Source organism: Phragmites australis, chromosome 12 (assembly GCF_958298935.1).
Source record: "Phragmites australis chromosome 12, lpPhrAust1.1, whole genome shotgun sequence".
NCBI lineage: Eukaryota > Viridiplantae > Streptophyta > Magnoliopsida > Poales > Poaceae > Phragmites > Phragmites australis.
In genome coordinates, this window is record NC_084932.1 from 16,010,494 (window position 1) to 16,023,148 (window position 12,655).

The 12,655-nt window shown below is 42.2% G+C and overlaps 2 protein-coding genes across 2 annotated transcripts; both read right to left on the reverse strand.

The window, feature by feature from the left end:
- Positions 1-230: 230 nt before the first annotated feature.
- LOC133886258 (uncharacterized) lies at positions 231-3,820 on the reverse strand. Its single transcript, XM_062326004.1, has 2 exons — positions 3,225-3,820; positions 231-882 (listed from the first exon to the last, which is right to left on the reverse strand). Exons 1-2 carry the CDS (start codon positions 3,686-3,688, stop codon positions 828-830), a joined length of 519 nt encoding a protein of 172 aa, XP_062181988.1. The 5' UTR covers positions 3,689-3,820; the 3' UTR covers positions 231-827.
- Positions 3,821-3,853: 33 nt separating this feature from the next.
- On the reverse strand, positions 3,854-12,413 carry LOC133886257 (protein transport protein SEC23 E-like). The gene is made up of 12 exons (XM_062326003.1): positions 11,459-12,413; positions 11,201-11,374; positions 9,864-10,025; positions 8,536-8,678; positions 7,000-7,075; positions 6,731-6,903; positions 6,580-6,661; positions 6,102-6,179; positions 5,512-5,673; positions 5,166-5,429; positions 4,488-4,592; positions 3,854-4,216 (listed from the first exon to the last, which is right to left on the reverse strand). Exons 1-12 carry the CDS (start codon positions 12,266-12,268, stop codon positions 4,070-4,072), a joined length of 2,376 nt encoding a protein of 791 aa, XP_062181987.1. The 5' UTR covers positions 12,269-12,413; the 3' UTR covers positions 3,854-4,069.
- Positions 12,414-12,655: the final 242 nt, after the last annotated feature.

Sequence of the window (12,655 nt, forward strand, 5' to 3'; positions counted from 1 at the left end):
GAGAATTTACTACTTAGCTCATTCATAAGTAGACAAATTTACTTTCTAGCACATTTATCTGAGTGCAAATGATTTAGCTTATGATGCTGTCGCCTTTCAAGCATTATATGTGAGCTCAGCTAAATGCAAAAGTAATGCTAGATATTGAAATCATGCCATATTTTTAAATTGACTGTTTTGCTGGTTATGCATAAAACATTGAGTAAATTTGTATGCCAACGGTAAACACCTCAATTCATAATTTGCCATCGACAAAGTTCAATTTTACTGTGTACCACTGGCAGTCCAAAACTTGCACCCCATGCCATTACTGTGATGTTACCGTGATTTAGCATGTCAAATATTCTCAAAATACCAATATTACCCTCGGTCTAAAACAGAGCACAAAACCTCACATCGTGAACCCATGCCTCGGTCCAAAACAGAGCCTCAAACCTCACCATGAACCCTCAAACCTTTTTGTCCCAAACCTTACCATGGATCCCAAACCCTAGCTCCAAATCAAGATAGGAGGCCGCGGCCGGGACAACAGCGGCGGCGTGGCACGCTGCGAGGATGACAAGGGTGACGCGGCGCGCTGCGAGGAGGGTGCTCATGGCGACAATGGCGCCCCTTTCAAAACTGGTCTGTGCAACAAAATGGTCTCCACCCCTTTGAAAACTGTCAATAGTTATTGACAGTTGTTGTAGTCTTGCAGAATAGCGAAAAAACACTCTGAGCTGAAGAAGAATGTAGAAATCTGGCTTCTGATTCTGTGTGTTCCTTTTTCTCTGTTGTTGAAATGTCAGGATGTGATATCCGATCAGTTCTTAGAAGATGCGGACTCCTCAATTTTCCTGAATCGGCTGTAATGACCCTTGAGATTGTTCATGAAAAGGATGGCTAAAATGAGGCAGAAAGAGGACTTGAAGTCAGATTTTCCATGAGTATTAGAATGATCAGTACACGTAATTTACTGTCACCATGTCCTGTTTCATTCTGATAAAAATTAGCATATGGATATCTTACTAGTATGTCCTCATTCATTAACTATTGCTACTCTCCATTATCTGACTTGCAATGCAGTAAATCATACTGATACTAATAGCATATGTACAGAAATTTTCAGAGTACAGTACTAATTTGTACAGGATATATCTAAAGTTTTTACCGATGAACAAGCTTGCAGTAGTGATTTGCATTCTTAGTAGCAAGCTGGCATATCATTTTATAGCAATTATTGTCTACCAACTGCTTGTTTTGTAGAAATTTTCTTTGTTATGATCATCACTCGCCAATCATCTGTGCTCTCTGTTTTCTGAACTTTAGGTTCAGTAAATCAGAACCATTTCGTTGCTGAGGCTAATGATGGCAGCAAGTATTCTGAACTTTGGACCATTCTGAACTTTGACAGCAAGTATATGTTCATCAGATGACAATGAATTCTTCGAGGAAGTTTTCAGTATGTTTATTTTAGTGTAGTAGTATAGAGTGAAATTTTTAGTATGCTTATTTTGGTGCAGTGGTATAGAGTGAAATTCCATAACCCACAAAATAAGGGTACAATGGACTTTTCGTATGGCTAAATGGAGCATAAACGGATGTCATGCAACGGTGATGGTATGAAGTGAATAATCTGACATTTCAATGGTATTGAGTGAAATCGAACTGTCGATGGCAAATAATAAACTGGGACAATCTTGTTGGCATACAATCAATCCGCTATGTGACTTTGCTGATAGATTATACATAAAGGCCATTTTCAGAGATCATTATCAAGCATACCCTTTCAAAGTATTTATTCTTCTTTTGGCTCCTCTGCGCTATACTTGTGTTTCCTGATGCGCAGCCCTTCCTGAGATGGGCGTGGGAAAAGGGACTCGATTGGTATTGTCAACAATGCAGAGTCCGTGCTTGATAATCAGGCCAGCATTAGGGTTGAATCAGGTTCAATATCCACTGGATTACATGTACATCAAAGTTACACACTTATGTAATAATTTGTTTTCTCGTTCGTAAGTGCAGTAGTCTAATACTATGCATGTCTTGGCCTTGCAAGTAGGGCTCAGAATGGGAGTTTGGGGTGTTCTCAGGCATTGTGGGTGTTGAGAAGCCAGAAGAAACGCTACACATAGGTGACAGCATGCGGAAGGACTACACCCGTGCAAGGGGCATTGGGATGCATGCGCTGCTCATGGACTGATTCAAGACCGCCGACACTGAGAGCTGGAGGCAGTCTGGTGCTATGGTGCAACATTGCTCCCAGATCTGGTTGCTGCTCAAGAGTGGCTCACTAAGAATGATAATGAGGAAACCATAGCAGCTCAAGTGCTGAACAGAATGTCTGAAAAACTAAAAGTGGGGGCTTAACCGAGTTTTAATGTGCTAGTTATGTACTGAAGATTCCAAAGAAACTTGTAGTAATGGGAGGAGATAGGTGATGATTCTTGACTACTGGCTAGTGTAATTAGCTTGAGCTGCTGTCTGGCAATAGCATTTGGGGCTGATGCTGTTTGCTGAATTTGACTAGCATACCATAGTGTGTCATGAATCATGTTTCGATGAAGATTTCTAGTTCTGTTTTCCATTCTTCACCTGTGTGTTTCGATGAAGATTTCTAGTTCTGTTTTCCATTCTTCACATGTGTGAAGCAATAAAGAAGGACGAGGAATTTGACTTTGCCCATGTATCTCAAGTTGGTGCCCCATTTCAACATAGAAGAGCTACTGAGAACTTTGGATTTAATCGTCCAATTTAGTAGGAAGTATAGGTTTTCCTAAGTTTATCCATCTTGTATATTCAATTGTTTATCACGTCAATTTCCTTCCTATCTTAAAGACCAGAAACACGAATTTGTACAGTAGAGGCAACAGTAACTGACTGATGAGTCCATTTTTCTATCAGAATACTGAAATACTGAATCAATATCTTTCTTGCCTGAAAATGTTATATGTTCTTAACATTCTTCAAGGTAAACTAGTACTTCTGAAAAACAATGGGAAGGTAGAATGCCATTATTAATCCTAAAATCTTCTTGCCTTTACTATCATGTTTATGATCGGATCAGATTCTTATTGCATTGACAAAATTAGAAAAAACACGTGTTTTAACCAGCATTTTACCAGGCCTTTCCAATTCCTGCAGCCAATAGCAGTGACGCCACTCATACCTACTTAACTTAAACGATACATTTTCCTATCCAAATCCATGGAATAAGCAAGTAAGCCACGGGGAAATAGAATTACCTGGGCGATGCGGAGAGGAGCACGAGCTTGGTGAAGTGGTCCGGCCTGGAGATGGAGATGAGCACGCCGATGACGACATAGACGGAGTGGCCAAGGTAGATGCAGGACTCGACCCCGAGCTCCTGGAGGACGGCGTGGAGGTCGAGCACGCCCACGAGCGTGGCGTAGCGCGAGATGTCGAACACGGGCGGTAGTGGCACAGGCTCGTGTGGGGCAGCCGGGGGAGGCGGCCCCACGGGCTGCTGCGGTGGCACGGACTCGTGAGCCGACAGGAGGCAGTGGCGCAGGCTGGGAGCAGAGGCGGCGACGAGTGGATGTGTGAGGGATAACGCTTCTATGCCCATAGATCGTGACGTCGAGCTATTTACATACGGCGCCATGGCTCTTGACGCCGTGCTAGGCCACATCAACCAGGAACATCCAGCTGAGATCCTACGTGACAGTGCACAGCCCCATTGCCCCATCAACCAGGAACATCCAGCTGAGATCCTAGTAGAATTTTTACTTTTCAGTCATTTTAGAAAACATTTTTTACAAATGGACCTTTTAAGAAAACATGTTCAGAAATGGACTTTTTCACAGCGCTACCAGATTTAGGACATACTTACAAGCGTATGTCATGATAAACATACATAATTATAAACTATGGATTGACCTCTGGGGGGCAACTTATACATTCTTTTAGGATTATTTCCCCAAAAAATTGTCTAATCTCGGAAAACTGTCACGATGTAGGGATAAGGCTAAAAAACAGAAAAGGGAAATTTTCTCACAACTCCGACCTACGAACCCAGTAAATTATCAGCAACTATCAAATAGGGTGTACAACTTTTGCATACATTTCCTTACGACTGAACGGCCAGCCTTTGAAGGTGCTCACAGAAGACCTGGAAGCTAACATCATCAGTAAATATGATGTCAGAACCTGGAGCAACATCGTGAGGCGAGTTATATGTGGCCGACGGATTCAGCTTAGCCAACAAAAACCTTGCCTGCAAAAAGTGTCAAATATCGCACAAATAAATTGCTAACACTTGCTTCACGAATGCAGTAATAGCATGCTCTACAAGAAATAGTACTCGGATATCAATTAAAGTGTACTTATGTTCTTGTGTGCAAAGAACCACAACAAGAAGCCCACTAAAATTATATTTTTTAACTAAAAAGGAAGATAGTAACAAAGAAAAGAAACTATGGATTTACAAAGCATTTGGCAGTAGCAACAAATGAGAATGTAACATGAAATATGTAACGATCACCAACCTGCGAGCCATGTTGGTCACAGACAACTAGTCTTGGAACTGGGAATCGACCTTTTATTATCATCTGAGCGTCCTCATGGGGACCTTGTAATAGTTGTGCAAATTGCTGAAAAAAAAATAGTGAGCATAAAAAATGTGAGAAATTCTAGATTGTGGATAATGTTTCAGGCGCACATCAGCTCACAAAAGACCATAAGGGCCTGTTTGGCAGAGCTCCAGCTCCAAAATCCATATAGGATTTGGAGTTTATAGAATAAAAAATGTATGGTTTAAACATCTATTTTTAGTCCAAAATAAAAAAATATATATGGCCTAACCAAATACTATCAATCTTCCCACAGCTCTAGCTCCAAGAATTTCTGAAGCTAGAGATGACAAGCTCCAAAAATTCTTGAAGCTGGAGTTCCACCAAACAGGTCCTAAATCCAATGCATTTGACCACAATGTGTGCTCATCAAAGACCTTTTATTAGTGACTAGTGAACCCAGCACCAAGCCAGTGCCTATCTATTTCTAGGACGAGTGTCCTCTAAAAAGAGAAATGAACCAATATGTACTGCTCTCAAAGCCTGGAAAGCAGAAGAGCTTGTATACCTAGCGAATTATTAGGGTGCTAAGGCCTGAATGAGGGAAACAAGTTCGTATGGATTAGAAAGTGCAGAAAAGATCACCCCAGTTACCTCGTGCTCAGGTTGGTTCTGGTAACCCATGTTTCTCCACTGAGCAATTGTCATGCCATGGAAAATGACAACACTAAAGTATGCATCAAGTAGCAATATACGATCTGCTGCTATTGATGCCACATCAAGGAATACTGGAGAAGGAGGCGAATCAAAAGAAAATGAGATTAGTGAAGGCTGGATCATGGCAACCGAGTTGGTGATACTCTCCCGGTTGAGTAGCATCTGGAAATAAGCTGTCTCATCTGGACTGTTATTGAAAACCTGTAACATAAAATCTGACTGTGTTAATAAGGCAACAAACAATTTCCTACAGAGGGGCAAAAATAGGTGTGTAATGCGTCACCTGAACAAATTGTGAACGCCGCAGATTAAACATAAACTGAGGGAACAATGAGAAATTTGAATGCAGGCTATATGAAGAGGGATCATCCTTCCGATAATCCCCAAATCTTGAACAAAGCCGTATGAGAGATCTATCAAGCCACCGTGTTGCATCAAACTCTTCCTACAATTATTAGAAGAGGAGGTTAATGACACATCTTAATTTTCAAACAAAAAATTTGATTAATCAACACAAAGGACAAAAAAAGGCATGTCATATGGAGGTGGTTGTGGGGCCAGATCGCAAAGATCCTGCTAAGGTGGCTTCAGTGTATGATTTAAAAGAAAATATTTTCTAACAATGCAGCCAATGTTGGTAGACTGAGTTGTTCTCACAACTCAATAGAAACACACTCGATAAGAATATGCAACAAGTTCAGCACGATGATTAGGTAACAAAAGAAACAATATATGATCATATATGTTTTATAACGGTATTGAATCCTGAGGAAAGTAGATAAACTGATGTCACCAAAATCATTGAAGTAACAAATAACCCAGCCTAAATGACAAGAACATTATTACTAGAGTTATGATGCACTGCAAGGTTACCTCCATTTCCATTTTCAAAGAGATGTATCTTGCCAACACAACAGCTGCAGTTTCCTGGTCAAAACCTTCGACTAATTCCTGTATTCAAAAGAAATGTCTCTTAAGTCAAATCTGCATGGCTAGCATTTCCCGTTTCTTGGCATATCATCCAAGTAAATCTAATATATCATAAAAAAACTTGTAATCGATATTCTTCGTATGAATAACCAGGCACAAATTTGTTTGCATAAAAATGTCGCAACAAAAGAAAGAAAACTGAACAAAGTGTTGTATATTAACTTTAAGCAGAAATTGTGCACAAGAAATTATATGATTACAAGGTAAACATGTAAATGCATACACTACTATATGATCTACCCCGGAAGAGCATGACAACAGGTGCTCCAGTGCTTCACACTTGAAATTAGATTTTCTATTGTTACAATTAGATCGGTGCATATCATATCATACAAAGCAGGTAAAAACTTCTAAGGCTAACCTCGGTGTTGGTGGAACCATCCACCCATTTCCTGCATATAGTAGTAACTCTTATCCTCATTTGGCCTTCTGGGTGTTGGTAACTATCAAAGAATAAGCACAATTAGTACATTGAGCCATTCTTACACCAAAGGCAGAAAAGGATAAAATACCTTGTTACAAATTGTATATACAAATGGGGATTTTGATGTCCTGGTTGGTTCGACCGTTCGGTCGGTGAGACATCAAAAAATACTGTTAACGAAGTATTCCTATCTAGACCACACATTTTCCATGCTGTTGTATTTCCTTGACCAACAACTGTGTCAGCACACAGAGCTCCTTTCTGTGAGAAAAAGGTGCAAATATCAAGTCAAATTTTAATATTGGTACCTCCGATTTTTGTAAAAAAAAAAAAGCACAGTGAACATGATATAAATACCTTCTCTAAAGATGCACATGGTCCAATAATACCTTGGACTTTAATGTCTTTTGAACAGTTTATTTCAAGCGTGCCACTAAAAATAAGAAAAGCCATGAATCAGTGCATTTAAGAGTTATCACAGTAATATTACATTTGACAAAGGAGATGTTCTGATATATGTATATAAAGCAGTGCAAGTGAAAGCTTACGAGACTAGTAGAAATTAGGTCATGTTTGGGGGAACTTTTGCTTTATAAGTATCTATTGGCTGGCTTTTCTGAGAAGCAGCTTCATCCTGGTTTTTTTTGGCTTCGAGTGGTTGAGTGACTTTTGCTTCTCTGAAAAGTAGGTCCAAAAGCCACCTGTTTGGGGTCTCTTCTACTTCTCCAAGATGAAAGCCAGGGGAGAAGGCCCCCAAACAGGGCCTAACATGCTGCTAGGGGTTTGGGTCAACAGCAATTATTTGAATACAAAGAACAGAAGTGCCGGTACCACCTCCAGACTCAACTAGGAATGTGTAATAAGCATGATTAGTGATTTCATGTCAACTATTATGTTAGGGAAAAGTGGTAATTCATTCACCTATACCTAGTCCATGTTCTAAATTTATGCTTCAAGAAAACAGCAGACTCAACATACTTCATGCATCTAATCTAATCTTAAAGATCTCAAAACAGAAGCTCAGGTCACTCATCTCATGAGCACTTTCTGCTGCAACTCAACTCCATGGACATTGTACCAAACTAGGCAAAAGTTCTGCTCAACTGATCTCATGAGGTCTTTCTATTCTATCCCATACATTTTTCATCAAATTCCATCGGATAAAAATACAAATCAAGATAGTGTAGAACAGGGATATTGTTATTAATATACAATCGGATTCTACGCACAGAAACATATATTTCTAACAATAGCAGACATGAAACGTTAGCCAGCAACTATACATGTATAATAACTGTAATATCTAGCAAACACGATTTAGGTCTTTAGATTGGTAACAAAGCAGCTGTTCCTCTTTGGTGTAGACATGGAACAAAAAAAAAATTGATTTGATCTTCGGTTACAACAAGCTCAATATCTAACCTGCAGGTGACACAAATGTCCACTCTAATCAAACAGGCTAGAAATCTCATTGCTGCTCTTCTTCAATCTACTGATAAAATTTGCAATATGACAGCACCATTGCACTCCCAAAGACATCTGATTTTGGTTGTCCTGCACATCCAAATCCCAATGGATACTTCTCTCCCAAATCCTAATTTGTATTTAAGCAAATTGTCTGAATTCAACATTTCAAACACAAATCTAAACGCCAAAACTGTATCCAAATAACTCAAATGCATAAGGTCGGCAAGAAAATATCTGATCCATTTGCACCCCTAAATGGTGATACAGATCAAGGATTCAATACATGCCTCTCATTATATCACAACTTCCAACCTCAGGATTTTTTTTCAGAGGAGCAAAGAGATTGATAAATAGTGATATAGATCAATCCAAACATTCCAAATGTAAAAAGACATATAGAGAACAGAGAACAGGCAGCTCACTCACTTGAATGAAAGGCCTAGAGACTGTTCACCTCCCTCAAAAATGCGTTTGAAAGAATCCTTGAATACAGAATGCCCAAAACTTTCAGATAAGACAACAAGGCCACCTGTTCTCTCAATAGCAACCTTCATCTCAGCTAGTCCAACCTGTTGGAGTTCCAAACATTAGTTAAGAACAAAAGACAAGTACAAGTTCAAGCCACGTGTCTAACACAATCAGCAATTAGGGAATGACAAGTAAAGAGAATCAGCTATAGTTAACATTCCAACTGAGAATTCTGTACCACTAGCATACCTATTACAACCAAGTTAACACTCAGTAATCACTTTAGAAAATATAGACCATTCTAGAGATCACAAAAGTGTACATGTATGCTGTCACACAACTGAAGCTCCCAAATAAACCATCAAATATGTAATATAATTTGCTGAGCCATATTTTGTTGTGCTTACATTTTACAGTAGTTGGCTTCACATAGAAATTGAACCACCGCTAATTGTTTGATATCAGCGCACATGGGATAAACAGGAAAAGTAACCATAAAAACCATGTCTGATGGCAGTGATATTGGCTCATGCGTTGTGGTTTCATTAAGATGATCATATATTAATAAAGGAAAAGGTCCACTTTATTTTTTTTTCTCCGTATAGAAGTTGTGTTTTAAGTTGAAAGTATGTGCAATGATAGTTGACATCATGCCCTATCTTATGAAATATTTTTATAATTTCTTGACTATTAGCATGCATTTTCATAGGGGTTAAACTGGTTTCAGGTGCTTCCAACCTATGCAAACAGTCTTGAAAAAATATTTAAGAGAACCTTTAGAGACCCTATCAAGTGAAATACGACCATAATGACACCACAAGTAAAAAGTTTGTGGAACAAGAACATGTACTCATCAGAATCAATACTTGATTAAACAATGTTTAGTTATCCACCAATTCAATGCACCACCTACATATCCTGCTGACTTTTACCAATTTCCAAATATTTAATCAAATATATAAATAAACATTCGCAGGATTACAAATTCATTATTTCAGCTTCTGTTCATGAACATAATAAAAAAAATCAAGATATTGGTTCTCATACGCCCTATTTACTTTGTTACAAACAATGCAAGAAATGCCTTATGAGACACGATAGCAAAAACATATTCTTAAGAGGTTTCCAGTTAGCCATTTAAACATAGAACATCAAGGAGGAAAATGAGAGCACTTTCAGCATAATAGCAAAACACAATACTTTAACATAATGTAAAACTAATGAAGATAGAAACCTTGATGGAAATGCAAGCATAAACTGCTAGCTAAACAGAGTACTATACAAACCTGATCGAGAGCAGATGCAAAAACATCTAACACGTGGCCTTGACCGACCAACTGCTTAGCAAGACCATCATAAAATTTGACAGCTTTCTGGAAGTGAGGAGCTGCATCCTTGTCAAGATCCTTATGCGATCTAACTGGCTCCGACAAATCTTTCGAAACAATCTGTAGTATCCAATGCAGTACAAAATATATTTCAAGCCAACATGCACATAACAATAGAGAATAAGTATTACAGAAATATGCTATGAACAAACAGCATGGTGTGAAGTTCTACAAATCTGAAGGATACCATATGTCTATCAGGAAGGTACTGATTAATCAAAAGAACAGCATCTATGGCAAGTTCCAGAAATATAATATGATATTCGACAAGATTGGGCAGATGCTTTAACCGAAGTTGTGTATTTGCCTACAAAAGCTATGCTAAGTGTCTCTGAAACACCGACACTTCCAAATGCCCACGTATCTATATCGGATACCGTATCCAATACCACACGCGCCGGTTACTCGGCGGATACGTATCCAACGAGTATCCGAATAAAAATAAATATTGAAAATTCGTATACTCCTTAGATACTTGTGGGATACATTTAGGATACAGCCCAGCACAGTCCGACCCAGTCGCATCTCCCAGCAGCATAACCTAATGAAATTGCATCTCCCAACCGGATCTCCCACGCCTCCCTCTCGCCCATCGCCACCACTCCTGCAGCGCCAGCAGCGACACCCTCCACCACCCGTCGGTGGTGAGTTCCTCTCCTCTATGGCTCCCCTTTTTCCTCCTCCTTTCTTCCCCTCTCCGTTCTTCTGATTTTTTACCGTTAGTGACCGTGTGTGGGCGGCGGCGGCAGGCAGCATTGTGGGGGTGGTGGCTACGAGACAGCATTTGGGGCTGCAGCTGTCTTCGAAGCAGCCTCCTCGCCAGCTTGCCCAACCCCCAATGGCATGAGGACAATGGTGAAGCCCATGACGCCGCCACGAGCCAATCTATTAGGTATTAGCTAGTGGCCACGCGTTGCCAGATACAAGTTGGAGACTTAGAGTAGAACATGGGAGTAACATATTAATGTTTTTTTAAAAAAATAGTAAAACATCCGTGTATTGGGTTTCCTGGGAAAGTGGTGTATCCCCGTATCCGTATCGGTGCTGCCTAGCTAAGTGTAATTCGGAACCATGCTTCTTCTGAGTTCTGACACCCCATAAACCAGTAAAAAATTCCAATTTCTAACACATGTTTAACAGGCCAACATTCAAGTATTTGATTAATAGCGATCACCAAATGTATCACAATCGTGTCAAAAATACATTCACACTGTAAATAAAGGAGGGATCTTTACCATTCCAGGGCCCTCGGTACATGGCCCGCCAAGCAGCGCAATAATCCTTGCACCTGTCCCAGGCATGCAAGCACCAAGCAACCCAGCTGCCACACTCAGCGCAACACCCGTGCACCGGATCGCACGGTTCCCGATCTCCACTGGCCACTGGTCAGGCTGCAGCTCGTCCAGCAACTGCAACGGCCGAGCAACTTCATCAAGTTACAATTGTTTCAACCGAAACCCCTAAACCGATGGCTCAAATCCCAAATCCCTCACCGTGCTGAGCGTGCACTCGCACTCTGACACCGGGAGCAAAAACCTATTCACCCCGGCCGTCGCCGGCGGATGCATCCCGTTCACCTGCGGCCCACCCGGCTGCTGTGGCATCTTAGGGAACCCCGGCCGCCCGGCACCCGCCAGACCAAGCTGATCCAAAATCTGCTCCTTGGGGATCTCCTTTGTCCCCCGGAACGCGTAGATCTTGCTGAGATCGGAGAAGCCGAGCTCGTGCAGGTGCACCTGCGTGCCGAATGTGACCAACCCAACCAGCGCGTGCTCCGGCAGGAGCGCGACCGCCTTTCGCATGGCCATCTTGACGTACTCAAGCTCCTCCTCGATGACGCAGGTGTCGATCACGAAGAGAAACACCGGCGGCGGTGGGGCCGGCGCGCCGGGGGGGCCCGGGACGCCGGCGCCGCCCACGAGGTACTCGACGGTGGAGCACTGCGGGAAGAGCTCAGCGGGGACGTTGGACTCGGAGATGGCGGCGTAGTGCGGCGGGAAGTGGTTCCGGGAGAAGCAGAGCGGGCAGATCCAGATCTTGGCAGCGAAGTCGACGCGCGCGAAGGGGTTGAGGAGGGCCGAGCAGGGCGGCTTGCAGCGGAGCGGCGGGTAGGGGAGCGGCGGCGGGGAGGGGGAGGACGGGTCGGGGGCGCGGGCCGGGGAGACGGTGGCGGCAAGCGGGACGACGCAGCGGCTGGCCTCGACCTTGGAACGCGGCCAGGCGTTCCAGGTGAGGCGGACGGCGTCGGGGCCGTCGGGGTCAGCGGTGGGCGCCGCCGCGGCTGCGGAGGGATCGGCCGCCATCGGCGAGCGGCGGGGCGGGCGGATCGGGGAGGAGGGAGGTGCTGTGGAGCTGCGCCTGCGCGTGCCGGGTGTTTCGCGTTCTCGGGCTCGGCGTGGGGTGGCTTCGTCCTGGTTTCTAGGGGGCAATTGCTTTTTTCCATCCTACCGATACCGAATGGCACACGTTAAAATGTCACTCTACTAAAACTTCACTCTCATTTGCCATCAGATCTGCATGTCTAGTGAGATTGAACAAACAGTAACCGCTAGGGATCAGAAAACCAGTACCTACGAGCTAAAATTCTTGCGTAACTTAAATTAAAAATGCCAAAAAATATGTTGATTTATATGCATGCTTTATAATTCATAAGAAACTTATTTTAACTGAATTCATCTAAAAATCTTATG